We start from the raw sequence: 25,487 nt of genomic DNA on the forward strand, positions 1-25,487 counted from the left end.
GATAGCAATGGGAGTACATTATTACGGGTCAAGATTAGACATCCTACTCACCTAACCCACACACTCTTCTGGGAAGTGTGTGATGATCTAGCCCCAAAGGAATAAGCAGATTACAAAAGAACATGGTGGCACAGGCTAGGCCAGTGCTCCCACTGCAAAAAGTAGGGCATAAAAAAGCATGCACAAAGTATGTGTGCATCACCCCTACAACAATGTAAAGACATGCACACCTCCATTGCATGAATGCAGAAACATCTGTATGGAAGATGGACAATAAGGCTTTTACTCTGTGTGGTTGCTGTAGCCTGATGTGTGGCATGGGAGAAGGCTCTACATGAGACACATTGCAGTTACTGCAGGCAGTGGCTGTTGGCAGGAAGGGCTTTCTCTGGGGTCACGGAGGCTCCCATTGTCTGTATTTCAGGCCCATCAGGGCTCCTCCTGCCAGCTTGTGAGGGTTCCACACAGCGGATGGCCCTGCCACCTTGCAGCCAGGCCTGGAAGAGTCTTGCTGCTACCCCATACAACCACACTACAAATGCAGGTGTAGTCCACAGGCAGGAGTGCTTAACGGGAGTCACCTCCTTTTAGGTGTGCAAAGTCTCCTGAGCATCGTGGTTTTCCACAGATTTCACATGGAGGGCTGTTTCTGTGTTTATATGTGAGCACCCTGTGTCGGCGTTTGAAGCAGTGGCGCCTTTAAAAGAGCAAAAGAGCATTGTCATTCAGCTTCTTGCACTAATGCGATGTAATGAGCACTTAGAGCAGCAGCAGGCTACACAGGGGCAAGCAGGCAGATATCCTGGATGAACCAGTGGTGGGAAGAACTCAGGGTCAGAAAACAGGGTTTGAAGATCCTCCTGGAGCTCTACAGCAAATGGCACAGAGGACCTTCTCTTAGCTTAGTGAGGCGAAGACAGATACGGCTCCTGACACAAGCTCAGTTCCTGCCCTGTGGTTTTCTTCAAAGGGTGCAAACAGACTGTGGTGGGCTCAGAGCCAGGTGAGGGCAATGGAAGGTGTTAAATTGTTGGTCTGGGTCCACCTGGACACTCAATGGATTTCTGATCCCAGCTGGCTCCAAGATATAAAAGGGCTAGGTTAAGAGCAGCTGCTTTGTGGCCCTTAGCAAGAGAGCAGGATGGGTGTTGTAGGACAGTCTAGGACTGCATTTGGAGCTATGCTCTTCTTGGGGTTTTTTGGTCTCCTGGCTTTGGTTATGGGAGCTCAGGGTGGTGGTTTTTCTGATCCCAGTCTGCTGGCTTGTGGTCAAGAAAGCATGCAGCTCACCTTATCTCCAGGCTGGGAAGGGAATGCTACCTTTATGTTGACTGCTTGGGGTAAGTGAGGATTCTGTCAGGAGGCTTTCTTGCTGCTGTGTCTTTGTACAGTGCACAGGTATGCCTGGAATGAGGAGAAGGAGGAAGGTTTTAATGTGAAGCGTTGCCTAGCAGCTTCAATGTATCTCGTGTAGCCAGGGGGCTGTTAGCTGACCCACCAGTCAAGGGTTGTGGTGGAGTGCTGTGCTTGGCTCTAGCCAGTCTTGGCTGCTGGGCTTTCCCAAGGGCCTCTGCTGGTTCAGACCCCAGTACTGGCTAGGGTTTTATTGCCTATGGAAAAATAGGATTGTAGTGAACTCTATATTCAATGTAGGATGCTGAAGCCCCTGCTGCTGTCCTCTCTCTCCCTAGATATTGAGGGGAAGGCACATGCTTTGCAGAATGACTCGGAGTGTGGGCTCTTGGTATTTGGGACTTCAGATGGCTCCCGGACAGTAATGGTCTCCTATACTGGCTGTTATGTCTTTGAATGGGTAAGCAACCTCAGGAGTTCTGCTGGCACTGTGACTGCTGCTGCTCTGGCTGCCCTGACTGGTGTGGCTCTCCTGCAGGATGGCCATTATCTCATGCTGGTCGGGCTTGAAGAAACTGATGCTGCTGGACAAAAAGTTCTTCATGAAGAGAAGCTGCTCAGGTGCCCTGTGGACCTTCCTGGTAAGATTCTGGCAGCCCCTTGGGAAACTCTGCTTGTATCTGTGTCAGTGGGTACCCTTCCTTTCAGATGGATGTTCCTAGTCGGTTAGTGGGTTGGGAAAGGGGACTTGCTGTTGGGCAGAAGAGACTCCCTGGAGAACGGTTTAGATGCAGGAGCCCCTAGCTTGCTGGGGACTTGTTCCTCCTTTGCCAGCCTAGCAGCTGAATGTGCCTTGTGTTTCCTAGCCCCGGTTTGAGTGTAAGTCCCTGTAAACTCAGGGATTGAGCCAGAGACTAGATACAATGATTTTTCCTATCTACCGGAGCACTTTACCTTGGCAGATACCATGCAGCGCAGTCTCCTTGACAAGGCCCCAGGGAAATACAGGCCTTTTCTGAGCAGGCTTCCATGCCAGCTCCAGGCATGTGTTTGATCCTCACCAGAGTCCAGCTTCCTTTGACTTGTATGCTGCATCACCATGATACCTTCCTCCAGTGTCCTCTGTGACTTTGTTCCTCACTCCTGAGCTTTATAGCTACAAACTCCTGCTGTTTCTTCCAGCCCTGGATGCTCCAAGCAGCAGTGTCTGCTCGGCTGTACTCAGCCAAGACCGACTGCTGTGTGCCTCCTCGCCTGTCAGCCAAGGAGACTGTGAAGTGCGAGGCTGCTGCTATGACCCTAGGGATAGGGTGATGCCTTGTTACTTTGGTAACACAGGTAAGTGTGAACAACTGCTCTCCCCTCTTCCTGGAGGAGCTGCAGACTGGGATTCCTCACTTCCCTGGCAGAGCAGGATTAGTGTGTACCGGTTCTGCAGGTGGCTTAGGGCTATGGTTTTGGCTGTCAAGAATACTCTGTCCTATTGAAGCACCCAGCTCTTTCATGTGTATTGCAACATAGCCTGGCTTATGGCCAGGTTTGGTGTTAGTCTTGGAGCTGGTTAAGCTTGTCTGGCTGTACTTTGCACTTGCTTTGGGGGTGACAGGCAGGAGAACCTGCAGGACTTGCTGGCCTTGTCCTTGCTGTGATGTTTGAGCCTCCTTTCCATCCCGCTTCTCCCTGAGCTCAAGACTGGTTGTACCTTTTCCTCCAGTGACGGCTCGTTGCACACCAGATGGCCATTTTTCCATTGCTGTCTCTCGGGATGCGACCCTGCCACCTGTTATCCTGAACTCTGTGCAACTGGCCAGTGGACACAGTACTGGCTGTGTGCCTGTTGTGAAAAACAATGCATTTGTTGTGTACCACTTCCCGCTCCCTGCCTGTGGCACCACTTTTCAGGTAAGAGCTACGGCCCTCACCAGGCTAGAATAGCAGGAGCTTGCAGACCTGGAATAGCCTGGTGTGGCTTTAGCTACTTAGTGGGCACCTTGTAGACTTCCGGAGGCCAAATGCTGTTCTTCAGCCCAGCCTTAATCCAGCTTGACTTTACTGCAGTGACAGTGCCGGGTCTGTCCTTCCAGGTGACTGGAGACCAGGTCATATATGAGAATGTGTTGGTGGCATCCAGGGATGTGAAGACCGGGAGGCTTGGCTCTGTCACTAGGGATAGCACTTTCAGGTAATACTCTGGGGCTTGTATTGCTGAATGCCGCTGTGTTCAGTGTCACCAGAGAAACTTCATCTTGTCTTTAGCTCTGAATTCACAACAGGGCAATAGAGTAGGCTAAGGTCTGGTATGTCTCTAGTTGGCAAGAATAAAGCTGATGCTGATCAGTGAAGCTGCACAGGCTCAAATCTGAACTCTGAAAAGAATTCAGAGTATGCGTTAAAAGGAAATGTGGGATGAAAGACTGGGGACATGACTAATTAAAGCAACTATTTCTTTGTCATCTTGGAGAAAGGAGATATCAGAGTGACCTTTATCCGATTCATTTGGGGCTTTCCTGTCCTACCAGGTTACATGTCCGCTGTAGTTACTCCACCATTGGGAGCTTCATTCCCTTGAGTGTTCAAGTCTTCACATTGCCACCACTCCTTGCTGTGTCCCAGCCAGGTCCTCTGTCCTTGGAGCTGCGTGTTGCCTCAGGTAGGATAGATTTGCAGGACTTGTTCGAGCGTCCTGGTGCAGAGCTCTGATCTCTGCTGAGAATTAAAGGAGTATTTGATGGGTCAATCCAGCACTGCTTCTTCCCTGCCTTGGTGGGAACTTATTGCCATGGCTATAAAGGATGCTCTCGGGCTCTCTTTCTGTTTGTTCCTGCTCTAAAATGGCTGTTGGTTTTCTTCTATCCCAGATGGAAGCTATACTTCCTACGATGCTGACAGTGACTATCAATTGATGAGGTGAATAGCTTGAGAGAGGACACCTTCAACACCTGAGCCGGGGGGAGATCAGTGTCCACGAGCCTCAATTCAGAGCCACAAGAGCCACCGAGGGAGCCTCAAGTCCTCGACAGGACCTGCCCGGGAGCCGGCAGCTCAGCTGACCCTAACAGCTGACTCACAGGGGGCGGAGCCTGAGGCAGTGGCACCAACCCTGACTGGGTAAATACCTGCCCAGGGAGCGCGGCAGTTCGGATTAGCCAGGTTAATAACTGGTTAAAAGGGTGGTGTCATAGTCAGGGATTTGGGTGTCCTGAACACAGGACCCAAGCTTGGAGGCCGGGTCTAGTGGGGGCTGGTGGAGCTGCTCTGAAAGAGCAGTTTTGGTAGGAGGCTTGCCAGACTGGTCAAGGAGGCTTTAAACTAGATGTGTTGGGGGTGGGGGCATCATTCCATCCCAACACACCGAATCAGTTGCCAGCACCTATAATAACTGCTCGGAACAATGTAGAGATATCCCAGCCGCTCCAGCCAATGAGCCAGCTTCAGTTGGAGCTCGGCTCAGATGCCTCTATACAAATGCCCATAGCATGGGGAACAAACAAGAGGAATTAGAGATGTGTGCATGTCTGGGGGGGGTATGATATAACAGGCATCACAGAAACATGGTGGGATGGCTCCTATGACTGGAGTGTTGGAATGGAAGGTTACAGGCTCTTTAGAAAAGACAGAACTGGCAGGCAGGGAGGAGGAGTTGCCCTTTATGTTAGGGACAGGCTGGAGAGTATGGAACTGTCTGGGGACAGGTGAGCAGTGAGAGTGCTTGTGGGTGAGGCTTAAAGGGAGAGCAGCTATAGGGGACATTACTGTGGGGATCTGTTACAGACCATCTGATCAAGAGGAATCTGTGGATGAAGCACTCTATAGACAGATAGATGCAGGATATGGTCGGCTTTCTGGGCTGGAAGTGCACGCTGCCGGCCCATGTTCGTTTTCTCATTGACGAACACCCCAAAGTCCTTCTCCACAGGGCTGCTCTGAATCTCTTCTCTGCCCAACCTGTAGCTGTGCCTGGGATTGCTCCGACCCAGCTGTAGGACCTTGCACTTGTCATGGTTAAACTTCATGAGGTTGGCATCAGCCCACCTCACAAGCACGTCAAGGTCCCTCTGGATGGCATTCCTTCCCTCCAGCGTATCAACCAAACCACAGAGCTTGGTGTCATCGGCAAACTTGCTGAGGGCGCACTCTAATCCCACTGTCCATGTGAGCAATAAAGATGTTAAACAAGACCAGTCCCAACACTGATCCCTGCGGGACACCACTCGTTACTGGTCTCCAGCCAGACATTGAGCCATTGACCACAACTCTTTATGTGTGCCCATCCAGCCAGTTCTTTATCCACTGAGTGGTCCATCCATCAAATTGATGTCTCTCCAATTTAGAGACAAGGATGTTGTGTGGGACAGTGTCAAATGCTTTGCACAAGTCCAGGTAGATGACATCAACTGCTCTACCCCCATCCATCAGTTCCATAGCCCCATCATAGAAGGTCACCAAATTGGTCAGGCAGGATTTCCCCTTAGTGAAGCCATGCTGGCTGTCACCAAGCACCTTGTTGATTTTTTCATGTGCCTTAGCATGCCTTCCAGGAGAATCTGCTCCAAGATTTTGCCAGGCACAGAGGTGAGACTGACTGGTCTGTAATTCCCTGGGTCATCCATTTTCCCTTTCTTGAAAATGGGGGTTATATTTCCCTTTTTCCAGTCATCAGGAACTTCACCTGACTGCCACAATTTTTCAAATATGATGGGCAGCGGCTTAGCAACTTGATTCACCAGCTCCTTCAGGACCCGCAGATGGATTTCACCATGGGACTTGTGTATATTCAGGTTCTTAAGACGGTCTCGAACCAGATCCTCTCCTACAGTGGCCCAAGATCTTCATTCTCACAGTCCCTGTGTCTGCCTTCCAGGACTTGGGTGGTGTGGTCAGAGCCTTTTCCAGTGAAGACCGAGGCAAAGAAGTCATTCAGAACCTCAGCCTTCTCCAAATCCAGGGTAGCCATTTCTCCTGATTGCTTTCAGAGGAGGCCTATGTTGTCCCTAGTCTGTCTTTTATTCACAACGTACCTATAGAATCCCTTCCTGTTATCCTTAACATCCCTAACCAAGTTTAATTCTAACTGGGCCTTAGCTTTCCTAACCTGGCCCCTAGCTTACTGGACAACATTTCTGTGTTCTTCCCAGGCTTCCTGTCCTTGCTTCCACCTTTTATAAGCCTCTTTTTTCCTTCAAACTTTCTTCAGCAGCTCCTTATCCATCCAAGGATGTCTCCTGGCCCTCCTGCTGCACTTTCTTCTAGTTGGGATGCAACACTCCTGAGCTTGTAGCAGGTGATCCTTGAATATCAACCAAAAGTCTTGGGTCCCCCTGCCCTCTAGGGCTATATCCTATGGAACCTCTACTAAGCAGGTTCCTGAAGAGGCCAGAGTCTGCTCTCTTGAAGTCCACGGCAGTGAGCTTGCTGCATGCTCTTCTCACTGTCTCAAGGATTTCAAACTCGACCATCTCATGATCGCTACCACCAGCATTGCCCTGGAGCGTCACATTTCCAACCAGCCCTTCCCTGTTGGTGAGCACAAGGTCAAGCATGGCACCTCTCCTTGTCAGCTCCTCTATTATTTGCAGAAGGAAATTGTATTCCACACAACCGAGGAACCTCCTGGATTGCTTGTGCTGGGCTGTACCATCGCTCCAACAGATATCAGGGTGGTTGAAGTCACCCATGAGAACAAGGGCCTGCGAGCGTGAGGCTGTTCCTATCTGTCTATAGAGTGCTTCATCCACAGATTCCTCTTGATCAGATGGTCTGTAACAGATCCCCACAGTAATGTCTCTCATAGCTGTTCTCCCTTTAAGCCTCACCCACAAGCACTCTCACTGCTCACCTGTCCCCAGACAGTTCCATACTCTCCAGCCTATCCCTAACATAAAGGGCAACTCCTCCTCCCTGCCTGCCAGTTCTGTCTTTTCTAAAGAGCCTGTAACCTTCAATTCCAGCACTCCAGTCATGGGAGCCATCCCACCATGTTTCTGTGATTCCTATTATATCATGCCCCTCCTAGACATGCACACATCTCTAATTCCTCTTGTTTGTTCCCCATGCTATGGGTCTTTGCATAAAGGCATCTGAGCTGTGCTCCAACTGAAGCTGGCTCATTGGCTGGAGCGGCTGGAATATCTCTACATTGCTACAGGCATTTATTATAGGTGCTGGCAACTGGGTGGGTGGGTTGGGAAGGAATGATGCCCCCTCCCTCAACACATCTAGTTTAAAGCCTCCTTGACCAGTCTGGCAAGCCTCCTACCAAAACTGCTCTTTCCCTTCTTTAGCAGCAGCTCCACCAGCCCCCACTACACCTGGCCTCCAAGCTTGGGTCCCGTGTTCAGGACACCCAAATCCCTGACTATGACACCACCCTTTTAACCATTTATTAACCTGGCTAATCCTTCTAGCCTTTTTAGGGTCCTCCCCTGCATCCTAGAGATTTGACAAAAGGACTGTCTGAGCCCCAGAGCCCCCAGCCACCTCTCCCAGGGCTCTGTAGTCCTCCTTTATGTTCCCCAGGATATCTATATCACTAGCACCTGCATGGATCACTAGAAAGGGGTAATAGTGAGTGGGACTTACTAGAGCAGGCAGCCTCTCTGCAACATACCTGATCTGTGCCCTTGGTAGGCAACACACCTCCCTTGAGACTGGGTCAGGCGGACAGATGGGTGCCTCTGTGCCTTTCAAAGTAGAGTCTGCCACTGCTACGACCCACTGCTTTTTCCTCCAGCACAAGTAGAGATCTTACCAGTGCATCAGCCAGTTTAAGTCATCTTTTAACGGATTCGCAACATAATACGCGTACTGCTGAGCAACTTACCAAATGCAGGACTGGCTTTAAGAGTAGCCCTAAACTAGTACAGAGCTCATGGTGATCTCTTTCCCCATGCTTGCCTGGGGCTCCTACATGACTGCTATTTCTGGTTGCATGTCTGTCCATTTGATGAAATCCCAAATAAGAGGCCAACAGTGGTTTGCGGTTGGTTTAGAACGCGCAGGCATTATAGCTGTGTTCTGCATGAGCAAAAATGGAGGGCGAAGGAGGGAAGAACCCAAGATGTGAACAAGTGTGATAGTTCTTCAAAATACTGCTAAACGTTTCCAAAGGGAGGTGGAAATTCTTGCGTACTGTATTCTCTGCAGCACTCACAAGGTCTCTGACTACCTTGTGACAATCATCATAGAAATTCTGACTTTTATATGACCATGGTGCAGGGAGCAACAAATACATATGTAAATGAAGATCAAGACAGACACTGCAAACTGGAGATCCAGACACAACCAGAGCCCATGAGGATGCAGAAACACAGAAGAGAGACACCTGTGGTGGAATCCATTTATGAAAACCATCCATCCTGTCACTGAAAAAACCCCACCAAATAGTGGCTGGGGCCAGAAATAACAGGCACAATCCACCAAGGATCACACGGTGGCAGTGAGAGTTTTCTCTTTGCACGTACATGAAATTCTATGGAAAACGGGAAAGAGACTTTGGATGGGGGAAGGGCTGTTTGAAATGATGTCTCTAAGATGTGGAAGCAAAATCAGATTCCCCTGGAGCACCCAACCTCTCTGGGAAAGATGTTTTGCTGTCCCCCTAAATTAATTTGTTTTAATAAAGAACATATAAACCCTTGCAGTGATACCGATGGTAGAAAAGAGCAGCCAGAGAGTTTGTTGGAGTCCTTACCACTCAGGTGCCTGAGTTCCTTCAGGCTCTGAGTGAAATGAAGACAGGCTCTTCATTTGACAGAAGGAGTCCAGACCATAACTGAGATGAAATGAAATGCCCAAGAAAACTGGAATAAAAATGCAACTCCAGCTGCAGAACTTTGCCCCCATGATGGCAGCTTCCCTTAGTTCTCAGCTGTTCCTTACCTGCAGTGGTGTCTCGCTACTGTGTTTTCTTCCTTAGACCTAGGCTTTTCAGCTGGGAGGTGGAGTGAAAGTGTGATTCAGGCAAGAGACACCATCCAGAGAAATTACACCCTCAGCAGCCCCACCTTGATTCAGGGCAGGGTGCTGAGTGGCCACAGTGACAGGGGAGGTTGTACTGGCAAATGCCTGGGAGGGAGCAGAAGGGGGAGTTGGTGGGAGAAGAACAGGGCTGAGCCGTAGCAAAGGCTTCCCACTCCTAGCTTGTGGGAAGGCTAGGCCACAGCGTGTCTGAGACATGAAAGGAGCCTCCGGAGCAGCCATGGCTCCCATCAAGAGGGTGAAGGCAGACAGAACTTCAGCCTCTGAACGCACCGCTTTAGGAGGGATGCTGCAGTTATACTTTGTCCAGCTGTGGGTAGCGGGGTTGGCAGCCCCAAGAACAGCAGATAGAGCTACAGAAAGCCCCCAGGCTGCAGGACCCTCTTCCTACCCTGCACTGCGAGTCTTCCTGCCTGGTCTCGTGCTGTGACTGGCAGGGGGTCCTTGAAGGCAGCAGCAACGGGTCCAGCAGATGAAGCAGGCAGGAGCCTTGCCCCTGTAGGCACAGCCTTTCCCACAGGGCACTGGCCACAGGCACTGCAGACCTACTCTGCAGTGGAGCAGCAGATGTAGGTACCAACCTAACCCAAAGAAAATTATGGCTCAAGTCTTTTCAAACAGATTTTTCTTTATTGGGTCATTAACAAAGACACATACAGCGGTATCCACATGCAAAGCACGCTGCTGTTTTGGGGGGGCCCATGCTGAAGGAGAAACATGTCATGGCAAGAGCCATTTGTGAGAAAATCGGCTGTTTGATGCAGCCACTGCACTCAATGAGCCCATGGACAGAGTATCAGTGCAACAGGCTATAATGACACCCAAGGCCTCCCTGAGATGTGATGGAGCAGTTCTGGGAGGCTTTGAAGGCGTCTACTCTATGTCTGTACCTGTGTTTGGGCTGCCTTCTTGGAGGCCTTGGAAAGGTGGGCCAATGCTCCTGCAATTGTTTTTATTAAGGGACATGTGTCCTGGTTTCAGCTGGGACAGAGTCAATTTTCTACCCAGGAGAAGGAGTGGTAGAGTGCAGAGAATGGTTTTCTGCTTTTCAACGGGGGATAGCACAGAGCTGGTAGGCAGGAGGTACATTGCCTGTCCCACTCAGCACTGGGATTATGTTGATTTCCTGGGGGTTGACAGTAGGCTTCAAGGTAAAGTTCTGCAAAATGGTGGTCATGAATAAGAATATCTCCATGCGTGCCAGGCCCTCTCCAGGGCATATTCGCTTCCCTGGAAGTGAAAACAGCAAATAGCACTCTGCTGACTAGACCAGAGTTTGTACTAAGCAGATGTGTTGCACAGCTTTATTTACCAGATACACCCATAGCAGTGAGATGACCGTTAGGATTACTGAGGACATTTGCAAGAGAAGAGTTTGTTGAAGAAAAACCCTTGGCCGTTTGATTGGGTATGTGAAGGAAGAACAGAAAGACGGGTTGGTTAAGGATGACTGGTGGCTGTGCAGGAAGGTGACAGGTGTTTTAGAAAGTGTCAGTGGGTCCCACTTGTATCATTATATTGGCAACTCCTAGTAGGAGGTTTGAGAAGCCCCAAACAAGATGGGAAATGCAGCTAAGGAGAATAGCAATACGGAGGAGTTATCCAAAGAGCAGTGAGCCCCAAGGAAGCACCAAGAGGACCATGCTAGGGAGAGGGAGTGTGTGTTATAGGGAAAGACAGGATGCTTGGCCAGAGCAGGAAGTCAACAGAGAGAGGAAGAGAGAGAAAGCCTGCGCTTTACCTGCTGAGAAGGGCATGAAGAACTCGCTCTTCCTAAAGGTGCCATTCGCATTCAAGAAATGTCCAGGGTTGAACTCATTTGGGTTTGGAAACTCTTTACTGTCATGGAGGACAGAATTGAGGATGGGAAAAATCGTAGTGCCCTGAGGTAACACAAGAGGAAGAGAGCATGAAGGGAGTCTAGTTGGATCACTTAATCTGACTGCCTGCCAAGTGAAAACTCAGCTTCCCAGCACAGCCCTACCCATGTTTCATTTCCCTTTGGGGACCCCTCCTTTGAGGAGGCAGCTTTAGGGAGACCCTGCTAGATGTCACAAAAGGGACAGTTGGCTTCTCTTCCTGAGCACTTCCTCTCACTTTCACATCATTTATCCTCACTCTGCTCTAGTCATCTGGGGACGCCTTATCTAACTCTTCTTCTTAGTGTTTCGCAATAATGAACTTATAGATGCATCATGTTCCTTCTTTCCTGCAAGATCCCAAAAGCAAAAGCACACAAGGTTGTGGAAATAAAGCACTGTTACATTCTCCTGATAAATTTCTCCTGACAGGATCCTCTTCTTTCTCTCTTCCGGACCATTTGTGGGGTTTTTGTGTGGATCATGGGCAGGGAGAAATAAACAATCCAGCAGTGATGACACAAGAGGTGGAAGCTAAGCAGATCCCTGGGTCCTGCGTTTTGATTGTACAAGATAGCTGAAAATCAAGATGTCAACCGCCACATGCTACTGTTTCCCACGGCCACCCAGAAGAGCAATGAGCATTGCCGTAGCCAGCCAGGCCAGGTCTTGGGTTGCTCTAGTCTTGCCTCTGGCAGTAGCCAGTAGTGACTGCCTCAAGCAGTGTGTGAGCACAGGGCAAACAGGTTTTTCTTGTTCCCTTGAATAGCCAGGATAGACTCCAGCACTTTGTGGCTGAGGGGCTCTCTGTGCTCAGCAACTACCAACTGACTTTACTGTCTCTCCTGGAGGGTGGTGAGCAGTTCCACAGCTTTGCTGCCTTTTGTGTGAGGAGTCACTGCTCTGTGTTTTTTGTGAACCCACTGTATTTCTACAGGGAGGTGAAACTGCAGGGCAAGTGAACAAAGGTGTTGGGCAGAGTTGCTCTTCCACACTTTGCCTACTAACCTTTGGAATGACGTACTCTCTGAAGCGTGTGTCTTTAGTCACAGTGTGAGGGAGGCCCATGGGGATGAGGGAGATGAAGCGCTGGATTTCATGGGCCACTGCATCTGTGTAGGGCATCTGGGTCCTGTCAGCCACACAAGGTCTTCGTGATCGTCCTATGACCTGGTCAATCTCTTCTTGAACTTTCTCTGTCATGAGAGGCACAAACCATAAAATGGGTAAAGAAAACCAAACCTACCTAAACAGGTTGCCCTAAGCTGTCCAAAGAACACAGGTGACAGGAGCAGTGATGCTGGTTTTGGTGTCAACTAGAACACACCTCCACTGCAGCCCCTGCAAAGAATGTCTTCCTAGTGACTTGGTTAAATAGGAGTACTGGAAGACAAAGATGTGGACACACTCAGGTCCGGGCCGTGAGGAGAGTGTAGCTGATGATGATGTCAGTGAAGCTGAGGGATCTCTAATGACCACCCTGGGGAAAGATGGTGCAGGGACTTTGCCCATTTGGATAAAATATGAGAAAGGGAGGAGAAAAGTTGTGGTGTTGGACACGTGCCCAGCCCAGGTGAACAGCTAAAGAGGAAGAGGTCACAGACTGGTACCTTGTATCTTCGGGTGTTTAAGAAGAAGCAGAAGCCCGTATCTTATGGTGGTGCTAGTTGTCTCAGTTGCAGCAATGAACAAGTCGAAGGTGGTGGTTATCAGGTTCTTCATGTGGAAAGTGGAACTGGGACAGTCTTTCTCCTAGAGAAAAAGCTGGGATGTTGCTCCAGCTGAGATAAGAAAAGTGGCCCTCTCTTGTGTCATCCCAGGCCTGCCTTTTCACCCAGAGCTGCTGCATTTCTCCGCTAAGGTGCAGCAGCCATCTGGGGCATTATAATGCTGTCTTTATGCAGTAAGCTCAACCCCACAGCAATCTTCTTTCAAGCTGTTGACCAAATGCTATGTAGCTGCCTCTTTTCACTTGCTATGCCAGCTGCCAGTTGGCTAGTTTCTAATGAAAGAACTGCAAGACCAGACTGCAAATGTCCCTGTGTTTTGGTGAGAGCAGATGAAGGTCTTGATGTCCAAGCAGCTACAGGAAGTGGCTGGTGAGTGTGTAGACCCAGAGCTGTAAGCTCTAGCAGAGTTAGTATCTGAGGTTTGGTGTCTTCCCACAGCTCAGCGCAGCTGCCTGGGAAGGGGTCATCCTAATGCCTGTGTTAGGAGAGGGAAGGGGTTCAGTGTAGGTGTATTTGGGGCTGAGCTGGGGCTCTATGCTGTCTCCTTACCTCCTGCATTTTGTGGAGGAAGAGGTCAATGAAATCCCGAGGGGAAGTGGGATCTAGGGAGGCTTGGTGTATTTTCACTTCCTCTGACACAAAGGCTTTTAGAGAATCAAATTCTTTGAATATGTTGTTGTGTGGGCCAGGCAAGTAAACCAAAATGTTTGAGAACATCTGGTAGAGCTGAAAAGAAAGAAACAGGAAGGTCCATAGCATGATCATTGCTCTTTTCTTTGATATTAGCAAAAAGCCTAGAAAGGCCACAACCCTCTCAACTGTGCCAAGCAGAAGGCTTGGCGCAAGTATGAAGCTGGGCACAAGTATGAGGCTGGGCAGTCTGACAGCATGGTAGGGTCTTGCTTAGTAGCAGTAGAAATCTCAAAGGTGGAAAAGAAGGATGTTCAGGACTAGGGGGAAGCTGCACTTAGCTGGCAAAGCCAACTCCATTGGTGAGGATGCTTCTTGCTCTTGAATGAATTCCCACTTGTGCAGCAGGGCATTGATGGAGTCCTAGTTAGAAGACTGAAATGCAACTTCATTGGGAGGGAGGCCTCCTGCTCCCCTGGGAGAATATTGACACTGTGAAATGGCTATTGAATGTACCTGTCCCCAGAGAGAATTCATCATCTCAAAGATGTTGTTCATGTTGTTCATCAGGGCCAGGAACTTCTTGTCTTTATAGTCATATCGTTTCCCAAAGACGATGGAGCATATGACATTGGAGATAGCACAGCTCAGGATAAAGGTTGGGTCAAAAGGTGTTCCTGTGATTTCAGATAAGTTACAAACCATTAAAAAAAACCCCAAATCTATGGCTACTTATGACTACTGTGGGTACCCTGAGGCCTGGTTATTAGAGGAAATATCAGATCACAGTCTCTCAATGACACAGAAGGGTCCTCCAAAAAGAACAGTACATGATTATGGAATTATTTACTGCTTTGTAATGGGGCATAGCTGGTGCACAGACCAGACACATGGGAACTTCAACTCTATGCTGAAAAGATGGGTCCCTTAATACAGTCTTTGTTTTTTGCACTCATAACCTATATTAAAAATGGACCATACCCTTTGTTTTGTCAATCTCTTCCAGAAAGTACTCAATTTCCTCCTGGATTCTCTCTTCAATGCTCCTCTTCCCCATTCCAAAGTTGCGCAGAGCGCTGAGAGCAAACCGCCGAGCTTGCAACCACTCCTCGTTGTTGCTAAACACAATCCCTGCAGAGGAAGAAGGAAGAGGAAAGACCTGGCTTGGGCATGCTACGTGTGAAATGAAGAGGCTCATGGTGACAGTGAATCCTGTCCCTGTGACAGCATTGACATGGTGGTGTCAGTACTGTGGTTTGGAGAATATCTCTGGAGGTCCTGTAGCCCAGCTGCCTGCTTTTGGCTTTTTTCACCACATAGCCAGCCTCCCTGTGAACAAACAAGTCATCACTCATATCAACATGTAATTTCCCTTGTTGCAACTGGTGGCTGCTGCTGCTGCTTACCCTTTCACTGGTATCAATCCAGCTTCATTTCTCTGCTATCCTCATTAGCTCATGTAAGCCAACAATCACAGCCCACTCTGCCTTCCCTTCCCTTCTCCAGGTGGGTCCCGTTGTTCACTCCCCACAGTCTTCCCTTGTGTATAATAAACTCCAGCTCTGCCGAATGCATACTCATCCCTTCCCTTCTCCTCAGAAGGAGCTTGATCAGCAAACATACCTAATCCATTGTTAGCCCTGTCTCCTATTGGCATGTGTCCTCTGCCAGCAAACTCATCCGCACGATCAACCAAGGCTTCTTTCACCACATCATGTCCATGCAGGACCACCACTGGGTCAGAGCCCAGGTGCACTGTGAACACTGGTCCATACTCTTCACTGAGCTGTCAAAATGCAAGAGAGAATGAGCAGATAGGGAGGAGGAGTTGAAAAGTGGCCTTGCTGCTGCATCCCACTGCAGGTAGTGCAGCCTCACAGACCAGCAGTGTCCAGATCAGTCCTGTCATGATAATTCTGGGTGTGGAGAGGGTTTCCAGCTATCAGGCCCTGAACAACAATGGCAATAGCAGTGAGGGGAGAAGCTGAGATCCCTACCACTTTTCTGCTCCTCTAGGCTTGCCACTCATCAAGCTAGAGCCACATGTTGTCCCCATGCACAGGTCGTACATGGTTCTCAGCCATAGAATAAAGTAAGAGAAAATAACGTAAGAGAGAAGAAAGTAGCTTTACCTTCTGGAGGGTTTTAGCCATGTTCTTTGGTTTCACCTGCAGCACGTTACCTAGGATGGGAAGGGGAATTGGTCCTGGGGGCATCTTCCCCTTTCCAGACTTCCCTCTCCATGCTGCAACAGAAAGCAGGCAAGCAATGCAAACTAGAAGGACAATAGTGGCTGCTCCCAGGAGCTCCATTTGCTTCTGCAGCTCAGGAGGGAGTGACTCTGGCTGCCGGAGCCCAAATTTATATACAGAAGGGCTATGTTGGTTCAATAGCAGGTTTTTGATTACACGGCTTAGTCAACACTACTAGTCAATCATTTGTTAGACCGCCCTGCGTTATGAAACTAGGATTTCTTTTGGCGTTAGTTGGTCATTGAAAACAGACCTTATCTCAAATAACTGCAGCAGCCAAGAGTGGTTAAGAAACTTGTAATGTGCTGCTAAAACTTCTTTTGTTTCATCTGAAGTTTATCATTAAAGAGGTCACGCATAGGAGTGCACTTTTCTACTGGGGTGCTCGCAGAAATTCACTGTTGCGAGAACATCTTCCAAGTTCTTCAATGCCATTTGGATTTTCTGTTCTTTGGTATTGACTGTACAAGCTCTCAGTGGGGTCAGCCATCCTTGCTTGTTCCGGAAGTCTTCCTGACATTAACAGTGGAGTTTGTGCTTCATACAGTAAGACAAAGAACTTATTGACAGGTTCTCAGTGCACAGCAATCATCTTGGTCTCTCTCCATAGGGCTGTCTGGCCTCACAAGAGACAAAAGTAAAAAAGTATCCATCTAGCAAGGGCAGAAAGGCCTCCAGACATCACAACAGACAAGAAAGGGTTTGCTGAGAGAGATAACATAAACACAGAAGGAAAGGGGACTAGACCTCTTCAAGGTCTCCTAGAGGAGAGAAAGACTGAGATAAGGAGGTAGAGAAAAGAGAAATCAACAACTTGAGAGCATCTTTAGGGAATGACATCCCAAGCTGAGACAAAGCTGCACATGTGAGAAGCTGGATATAGGTTAGTGCAACCTGGCAACTAGTCCTTGCACTTGCAATGGCCAAAGAAGTTCACCTAGCCTACTGATGGAAGCTGGCCCGCACAAGCTCCTGTTTTGTTGATGTCTTGACTCTGGTATGAGGAACTGCTTCCCTGGAAGGACCAGAGGTGCTCTGGGAGGCTAAACGGCATGTCTGGTATGCCGCAAGGACTTCAAAAAGAGCTGGGGGCTTCCTGACAAACATTACTCCAAGGGCAGTGTACTTGCAAGGTCCCAACAGCAGTGGCAATGGCAGGTAGAAAGGATCCTTAGGGCTGTGGCACTGACTGTGCTCAGCTTGCTCAGTCTTGCCGTATCCCTCCGTGCCTCCTGAGCTGTGACACTTTTGCAGGCAGATAGAGCTCATCTAACTGAGCCGATGTTGTGAGTACCTAGGATGAGGGACTTGGTGGGAATTAGTGAGGGGCCTAGTGTGCTGGGTTTGCTGTGCAGCAGTGTGTTCACGTGAGTTTCCCTTTCACTCAGAGATCCTAGTGAAGGTCTCCATCCAAGGCCAGGTTGAATGGGTCTTTGAGCAACCTGGTCTAATGGAAAGTCTCTGCCCATGGCAGAGGGTTGGAACTAGATGAGCTTTATGGTCCCTTCCAAACCAAGCCATGCTATGATTCTGTGATCCCTTGCAAAAGTTTGTGGCTTCTGTATGTCATCCTTGTTCATCCTTATGTCATCCTTAAGTCATCCTTGCTCTCTCTCACAGGCACAATAATTTGCTAGTTGGTGTTTTAAAATCTCATTTTACTTCTTAAAGATCCATATTTGTTACCTCAGTGGAAAATCTGAATAGCCAACAAGTTTGGGCTGGTTGCTGGGCTGGCCTAAACTCCTGCATCAGCTCAGACGTTTCCAGAGAAGGTCATGGAAGTTCATGTAGTTCTACGGCCTTTGATCTGGTGAAAGTGGAGTTCATGGGAGTTTGCACTGCTACATGAGGTACCTCTGCTGATAGAGTTCATGAGCTTACCATGTTCTCTGTAAAGTTCCCTCTTTCCTGAAAAGTGACAAGGGGTCACTTCTCAGCTCTGTCTCGCAGTTTGCAACATACTTTGGACAAAAGCTCTGGAACAAGGAATACTTTCAAAATTTCTCATTTTTATCAGGATAAAATCATTATATTCCAAACATTCCTACCACCCTGCAGACACTCTGGGGGATTTACAAGGGGGTGGGGGGGAAACCCATAAAACTAGTCACTCAAATCTTTCACTGTGGGAAAGCATGGACCATTTCATGTCACGGTAGTGCCCAAGGGTTTTCTGAGTACTCACTTCTGTTTGCAGACACTAAGAGTAGGAAGGGTTGGTCTGTCCTCTCCATCCATGTAAAAGTCCAGGAAGGTAAGGTTGAAATCCTCCCCTCTCCATCTTCCCCAGGAACTTTTGTTCTAAGTTCATTGGAAGCACGTAGTAAGGGTCTTCAAAGAAATAAGGCTACCAGTTTTGTAGCTTTGCCTCTTTTTTAATAAAGCACAAGCTTGAGAAAAACCTGCCATCACTGTGTAGAATCTCCTCAGGCTTGCTGCCTGTGCCTTCTCATTTTGGACCTCGGTTCAGAAGGTGGCACTGTGAGACGCCACGTCTGCCAGAACCCTTGTACCTGGAATGCTTAGTGCAGACATCCCTGTTGTCTGCAAATGCAGTTCAGCTTCTGTGGAGGATTATTTTGGCTGAATCACTCTTTCATGCACTTCCATTTTGTACCATACGTGGACACTACCCATACCATGTAGGGGCCAGACACACAGTGATCTTGTCGGAGGCTGTCCTTCAACACACGGGGCATTTTCAGTTCCTTTTCCCAACACTTCTTGATGGTGGTGTTCAATACCAAGTTTCCTTCCAATAGGTCTCTCGAGCCAGCGCAATTCCTACTGCCACCCTGTCTGCCCAGTTTCCCAGGCTCAAAATCATTAGGAGGAGATGATTTTCCTGGTGGACATCCCAGGGCAATATTAGCTTGCTGGAGTCATGATCAGCTGAAGACGAGTGGCCTGAAGAGATGCTTGCTTCACCTACCTTCCTCCTCTGCATGTCCCGTTTGTGGTGGTCTTGGGTGCTAGCTAAATTGGTGCTTACAGCTGGGCCGTTACATCGTGTGGGAGCTATCAAATACATGAGGAAGAGATTGGAGAGACCTGCCTGTTTCCTCTCAGCCAGGTTGCTTTCCACTTCCTATAACAACTTCCAAACAAAGCATTTAATTTCCGTGAATTTCAGGTTCATTTCACTTGCCTCCCGTCTCTACATCACCCAACATGGCTTTCAAATGTGTGTGTAGAAATTAGGAAAGGGTGCTTACTTGAAAGTGGGTTTAGCACAGATATTGCTTGGTGGATCTACAGCACTCCCAGTGTTGATTCACAGAGTTGCTCTTTAAGTATGTGTAGGCGTTTTATCCTGTCAGCATAAGCAAAGTATTGATGTGTTAAAGTGTAATGAAATAGCTCCAAAGTACTTTGTTTATTTGTTATAGTTAACCCAATTATCAGCAAGTGTTGCAGTCAAATGAAGCATTCAGCAGTCATACAGTAGCTCTGAGATGAGGCAGGATGACTTGGAACAATGCTCAGCTTGTACAGAGGTGAAGTTTCCCTCCCTGACAAAGTCCAAACGTTTTTCCTAGGTGCCTCTCCACCGTGGCTGGTCAGTGCCTTGGCAGGGCACAGGCAGGAGCACATCTGGTTCATGAGCACTGCTCAAACAGCAGCCCTACAGGCAGCCTTTTGAGATCCATGTGTACCAGCCTCTGCGGTGCCGAGCAGCTGAAAAGGTCTTGTTCCTTGTGGAACAGCCTTTCTGGTTGGTGCGTGAAATAAGCGGTGTCCACGGTAGGCACAGGAATGTTCTTCACCTAGATGGGATCACGGCATCCTGTAGAGCTGTAGAGGAAAGATGGGCTGTAGGCTAAGGTGGGAGAGCAGAGGAAGCACTTCCCTTAGACTCAGTTACTACCCGTGCCTGCTGATGAGGGCTGGCTGGAGAGGCAATCATGCTGCCTGCTGCGTGGTGCTGTGCAAACATCAAGGAGCAAGAGGGTCTGCTGAGAGCAGAAGTGTGGTTGGATAGCAATGGGAGTACATTATTACGGGTCAAGATTAGACATCCTACTCACCTAACCCACACACTCTTCTGGGAAGTGTGTGATGATCTAGCCCCAAAGGAATAAGCAGATTACAAAAGAACATGGTGGCACAGGCTAGGCCAGTGCTCCCACTGCAAAAAGTAGGGCATAAAAAAGCATGCACAAAGTATGTGTGCATCACCCCTACAACAATGTAAAGACATGCACACCTCCATTGCATGAATGCAGAAACATCTGTATGGAAGATGGACAATAAGGCTTTTACTCTGTGTGGTTGCTGTAGCCTGATGTGTGGCATGGGAGAAGGCTCCACATGAGACACATTGCAGTTACTGCAGGCAGTGGCTGTTGGCAGGAAGGGCTTTCTCTGGGGTCACGGAGGCTCCCATTGTCTGTATTTCAGGCCCATCAGGGCTCCTCCTGCCAGCTTGTGAGGGTTCCACACAGCGGATGGCCCTGGCACCTTGCAGCCAGGCCTGGAAGAGTCCTGCTGCTACCCCATACAACCACACTACAAATGCAGGTGTAGTCCACAGGCAGGAGTGCTTAACGGGAGTCACCTCCTTTTAGGTGTGCAAAGTCTCCTGAGCATCGTGGTTTTCCACAGATTTCACATGGAGGGCTGTTTCTGTGTTTATATGTGAGCACCCTGTGTCGGCGTTTGAAGCAGTGGCACCTTTAAAAGAGCAAAAGAGCATTGTCATTCAGCTTCTTGCACTAATGCGATGTAATGAGCACTTAGAGCAGCAGCAGGCTACACAGGGGCAAGCAGGCAGATATCCTGGATGAACCAGTGGTGGGAAGAACTCAGGGTCAGAAAACAGGGTTTGAAGATCCTCCTGGAGCTCTACAGCAAATGGCACAGAGGAGCTTCTCTTAGCTTAGTGAGGCGAAGACAGATACGGCTCCTGACACAAGCTCAGTTCCTGCCCTGTGGTTTTCTTCAAAGGGTGCAAACAGACTGTGGTGGGCTCAGAGCCAGGTGAGGGCAATGGAAGGTGTTAAATTGTTGGTCTGGGTCCACCTGGACACTCAATGGATTTCTGATCCCAGCTGGCTCCAAGATATAAAAGGGCTAGGCTAAGAGCAGCTGCTTTGTGGCCCTTAGCAAGAGAGCAGGATGGGTGTTGTAGGACAGTCTAGGACTGCATTTGGAGCTATGCTCTTCTTGGGGTTTCTTGGTCTCCTGGCTTTGGTTATGGGAGCTCAGGGTGGTGGTTTTTCTGATCCCAGTCTGCTGGCTTGTGGTCAAGAAAGCATGCAGCTCACCTTATCTCCAGGCTGGGAAGGGAATGCTACCTTTATGTTGACTGCTTGGGGTAAGTGAGGATTCTGTCAGGAGGCTTTCTTGCTGCTGTGTCTTTGTACAGTGCACAGGTATGCCTGGAATGAGGAGAAGGAGGAAGGTTTTAATGTGAAGTGTTGCCCAGCAGCTTCAATGTATCTCGTGTAGCCAGGGGGCTGTTGGGTGACCCACCAGTCAAGGGTTGTGGTGGAGTGCTATGCTTGGCTCTAGCCAGTCTTGGCTGCTGGGCTTTCCCAAGGGCCTCTGCTGGTTCAGACCCCAGTACTGGCTAGGGTTTTATTGCCTATGGAAAAATAGGATTGTAGTGAACTCTATATTCAATGTAGGATGCTGAAGCCTCTGCTGCTGTCGTCTCTCTCCCTAGATATTGAGGGGAAGGCACATGCTTTGCAGAATGACTCGGAGTGTGGGCTCTTGGTATTTGGGACTTCAGATGGCTCCCGGACAGTAATGGTCTCCTATACTGGCTGTTATGTCTTTGAATGGGTAAGCAACCTCAGGAGTTCTGCTGGCACTGTGACTGCTGCTGCTCTGGCTGCCCTGACTGGTGTGGCTCTCCTGCAGGATGGCCATTATCTCATGCTGGTCGGGCTTGAAGAAACTGATGCTGCTGGACAAAAAGTTCTTCATGAAGAGAAGCTGCTCAGGTGCCCTGTGGACCTTCCTGGTAAGATTCTGGCAGCCCCTTGGGAAACTCTGCTTGTATCTGTGTCAGTGGGTACCCTTCCTTTCAGATGGATGTTCCTAGTCAGTTAGTGGGTTGGGAAAGGGGACTTGCTGTTGGGCAGAAGAGACTCCCTGGAGAATGGTTTAGATGCAGGAGCCCCTAGCTTGCTGGGGACTTGTTCCTCCTTTGCCAGCCTAGCAGCTGAATGTGCCTTGTGTTTCCTAGCCCCGGTTTGAGTGTAAGTCCCTGTAAACTCAGGGATTGAGCCAGAGACTAGATACAATGATTTTCCTATCTACCGGAGCACTTTACCTTGGCAGATACCATGCAGCGCAGTCTCCTTGACAAGGCCCCAGGGAAATACAGGCCTTTTCTGAGCAGGCTTCCATGCCAGCTCCAGGCATGTGTTTGATCCTCACCAGAGTCCAGCTTCCTTTGACTTGTATGCTGCATCACCATGATACCTTCCTCCAGTGTCCTCTGTGACTTTGTCCCTCACTCCTGAGCTTTATAGCTACAAACTCCTGCTGTTTCTTCCAGCCCTGGATGCTCCAAGCAGCAGTGTCTGCTCTGCTGTACTCAGCCAAGACCGACTGCTGTGTGCCTCCTCGCCTGTCAGCCAAGGAGACTGTGAAGTGCGAGGCTGCTGCTATGACCCTAGGGATAGGGTGATGCCTTGTTACTTTGGTAACACAGGTAAGTGTGAACAACTGCTCTCCCCTCTTCCTGGAGGAGCTGCAGACTGGGATTCCTCACTTCCCTGGCAGAGCAGGATTAGTGTGTACCGGTTCTGCAGGTGGCTTAGGGCTATGTTTTTGGCTGTCAAGAATACTCTGTCCTATTGAAGCACCCAGCTCTTTCATGTGTATTGCAACATAGCCTGGCTTATGGCCAGGTTTGGTGTTAGTCTTGGAGCTGGTTAAGCTTGTCTGGCTGTACTTTGCACTTGCTTTGGGGGTGACAGGCAGGAGAACCTGCAGGACTTGCTGGCCTTGTCCTTGCTGTGATGTTTGAGCCTCCTTTCCATCCCACTTCTCCCTGAGCTCAAGACTGGTTGTATCTTTTCCTCCAGTGACGGCTCGTTGCACACCAGATGGCCATTTTTCCATTGCTGTCTCTCGGGATGCGACCCTGCCACCTGTTATCCTGAACTCTGTGCAACTGGCCAGTGGACACAGTACTGGCTGTGTGCCTGTTGTGAAAAACAATGCATTTGTTGTGTACCACTTCCCGCTCCCTGCCTGTGGCACCACTTTTCAGGTAAGAGCTACGGCCCTCACCAGGCTAGAATAGCAGGAGCTTGCAGACCTGGAATAGCCTGGTGTGGCTTTAGCTACTTAGTGGGCACCTTGTAGACTTCCGGAGGCCAAATGCTGTTCTTCAGCCCAGCCTTAATCCAGCTTGACTTTACTGCAGTGACAGTGCCGGGTCTGTCCTTCCAGGTGACTGGAGACCAGGTCATATATGAGAATGTGTTGGTGGCATCCAGGGATGTGAAGACCGGGAGGCTTGGCTCTGTCACTAGGGATAGCACTTTCAGGTAATACTCTGGGGCTTGTATTGCTGAATGCCGCTGTGTTCAGTGTCACCAGAGAAACTTCATCTTGTCTTTAGCTCTGAATTCACAACAGGGCAATAGAGTAGGCTAAGGTCTGGTATGTCTCTAGTTGGCAAGAATAAAGCTGATGCTGATCAGTGAAGCTGCACAGGCTCAAATCTGAACTCTGAAAAGAATTCACAGTATGCGTTAAAAGGAAATGTGGGATGAAAGACTGGGGACATGACTAATTAAAGCAACTATTTCTTTGTCATCTTGGAGAAAGGAGATATCAGAGTGACCTTTATCCGATTCATTTGGGGCTTTCCTGTCCTACCAGGTTACATGTCCGCTGTAGTTACTCCACCATTGGGAGCTTCATTCCCTTGAGTGTTCAAGTCTTCACATTGCCACCACTCCTTGCTGTGTCCCAGCCAGGTCCTCTGTCCTTGGAGCTGCGTGTTGCCTCAGGTAGGATAGATTTGCAGGACTTGTTCGAGCGTCCTGGTGCAGAGCTCTGATCTCTGCTGAGAATTAAAGGAGTATTTGATGGGTCAATCCAGCACTGCTTCTTCCCTGCCTTGGTGGGAACTTATTGCCATGGCTATAAAGGATGCTCTCGGGCTCTCTTTCTGTTTGTTCCTGCTCTAAAATGGCTGTTGGTTTTCTTCTATCCCAGATGGAAGCTATACTTCCTATGATGCTGACAGTGACTATCAATTGATGAGGTGAATAGCTTGAGAGAGGACACCTTCAACACCGGAGCCGGGGGGAGATCAGTGTCCACGAGCCTCAATTCAGAGCCACAAGAGCCACCGAGGGAGCCTCAAGTCCTCGACAGGACCTGCCCGGGAGCCGGCAGCTCAGCTGACCCTAACAGCTGACTCACAGGGGGCGGAGCCTGAGGCAGTGGCACCAACCCTGACTGGGTAAATACCTGCCCAGGGAGCGCGGCAGTTCGGATTAGCCAGGTTAATAACTGGTTAAAAGGGTGGTGTCATAGTCAGGGATTTGGGTGTCCTGAACACAGGACCCAAGCTTGGAGGCCGGGTCTAGTGGGGGCTGGTGGAGCTGCTCTGATGAAGAAGGGAAAGAGCAGTTTTGGTAGGAGGCTTGCCAGACTGGTCAAGGAGGCTTTAAACTAGATGTGTTGGGGGAGGGGGCATCATTCCATCCCAACACACCGAATCAGTTGCCAGCACCTATAATAACTGCTCGGAACAATGTAGAGATATCCCAGCCGCTCCAGCCAATGAGCCAGCTTCAGTTGGAGCTCGGCTCAGATGCCTCTATACAAATGCCCATAACATGGGGAACAAACAAGAGGAATTAGAGATGTGTGCATGTCTGGGGGGGGTATGATATAACAGGCATCACAGAAACATGGTGGGATGGCTCCTATGACTGGAGTGTTGGAATGGAAGGTTACAGGCTCTTTAGAAAAGACAGAACTGGCAGGCAGGGAGGAGGAGTTGCCCTTTATGTTAGGGACAGGCTGGAGAGTATGGAACTGTCTGGGGACAGGTGAGCAGTGAGAGTGCTTGTGGGTGAGGCTTAAAGGGAGAGCAGCTATAGGGGACATTACTGTGGGGATCTGTTACAGACCATCTGATCAAGAGGAATCTGTGGATGAAGCACTCTATAGACAGATAGATGCAGGATATGGTCGGCTTTCTGGGCTGGAAGTGCACGCTGCCGGCCCATGTTCGTTTTCTCATTGACGAACACCCCAAAGTCCTTCTCCACAGGGCTGCTCTGAATCTCTTCTCTGCCCAACCTGTAGCTGTGCCTGGGATTGCTCCGACCCAGCTGTAGGACCTTGCACTTGTCATGGTTAAACTTCATGAAGTTGGCATCAGCCCACCTCACAAGCACATCAAGGTCCCTCTGGATGGCATTCCTTCCCTCCAGCGTATCAACCAAACCACAGAGCTTGGTGTCATCGGCAAACTTGCTGAGGGCGCACTCTAATCCCACTGTCCATGTGAGCAATAAAGATGTTAAACAAGACCAGTCCCAACACTGATCCCTGCGGGACACCACTCGTTACTGGTCTCCAGCCAGACATTGAGCCATTGACCACAACTCTTTATGTGTGCCCATCCAGCCAGTTCTTTATCCACTGAGTGGTCCATCCATCAAATTGATGTCTCTCCAATTTAGAGACAAGGATGT

General features: G+C 49.3%; 3 protein-coding genes across 3 annotated transcripts; 2 read left to right on the forward strand and 1 right to left on the reverse strand.

Moving 5' to 3' along the window:
* The first annotated feature begins 1,136 nt into the window (after positions 1 to 1,136).
* On the forward strand, positions 1,137 to 4,264 carry LOC133272403 (zona pellucida sperm-binding protein 4-like). The gene is made up of 8 exons (XM_061459565.1): positions 1,137 to 1,340; positions 1,692 to 1,813; positions 1,892 to 1,994; positions 2,536 to 2,691; positions 3,068 to 3,255; positions 3,438 to 3,535; positions 3,873 to 4,003; positions 4,212 to 4,264. Exons 1-8 carry the CDS (start codon positions 1,142 to 1,144, stop codon positions 4,262 to 4,264), a joined length of 1,050 nt encoding a protein of 349 aa, XP_061315549.1. The 5' UTR covers positions 1,137 to 1,141.
* A 5,674-nt stretch (positions 4,265 to 9,938) lies between these two features.
* LOC133272313 (cytochrome P450 2C19-like) lies at positions 9,939 to 15,876 on the reverse strand. The gene is made up of 9 exons (XM_061459377.1): positions 15,682 to 15,876; positions 15,173 to 15,335; positions 14,531 to 14,680; positions 14,066 to 14,226; positions 13,469 to 13,645; positions 12,800 to 12,941; positions 12,198 to 12,385; positions 11,072 to 11,213; positions 9,939 to 10,560 (listed from the first exon to the last, which is right to left on the reverse strand). Exons 1-9 carry the CDS (start codon positions 15,859 to 15,861, stop codon positions 10,379 to 10,381), a joined length of 1,485 nt encoding a protein of 494 aa, XP_061315361.1. The 5' UTR covers positions 15,862 to 15,876; the 3' UTR covers positions 9,939 to 10,378.
* Positions 15,877 to 20,882: 5,006 nt separating this feature from the next.
* Positions 20,883 to 24,044, forward strand: LOC133272404 (zona pellucida sperm-binding protein 4-like). Its single transcript, XM_061459566.1, has 8 exons — positions 20,883 to 21,121; positions 21,473 to 21,594; positions 21,673 to 21,775; positions 22,316 to 22,471; positions 22,848 to 23,035; positions 23,218 to 23,315; positions 23,653 to 23,783; positions 23,992 to 24,044. The coding sequence occupies exons 1-8, from the start codon at positions 20,923 to 20,925 to the stop codon at positions 24,042 to 24,044; spliced, it is 1,050 nt and encodes a 349-aa protein (XP_061315550.1). The 5' UTR covers positions 20,883 to 20,922.
* Positions 24,045 to 25,487: the final 1,443 nt, after the last annotated feature.

This window comes from Pezoporus flaviventris, unplaced genomic scaffold (assembly GCF_033815535.1).
Source record: "Pezoporus flaviventris isolate CSIRO_AGI_PZ_B2104156 unplaced genomic scaffold, CSIRO_AGI_Pfla_v1 ptg000029l, whole genome shotgun sequence".
NCBI lineage: Eukaryota > Metazoa > Chordata > Aves > Psittaciformes > Psittacidae > Pezoporus > Pezoporus flaviventris.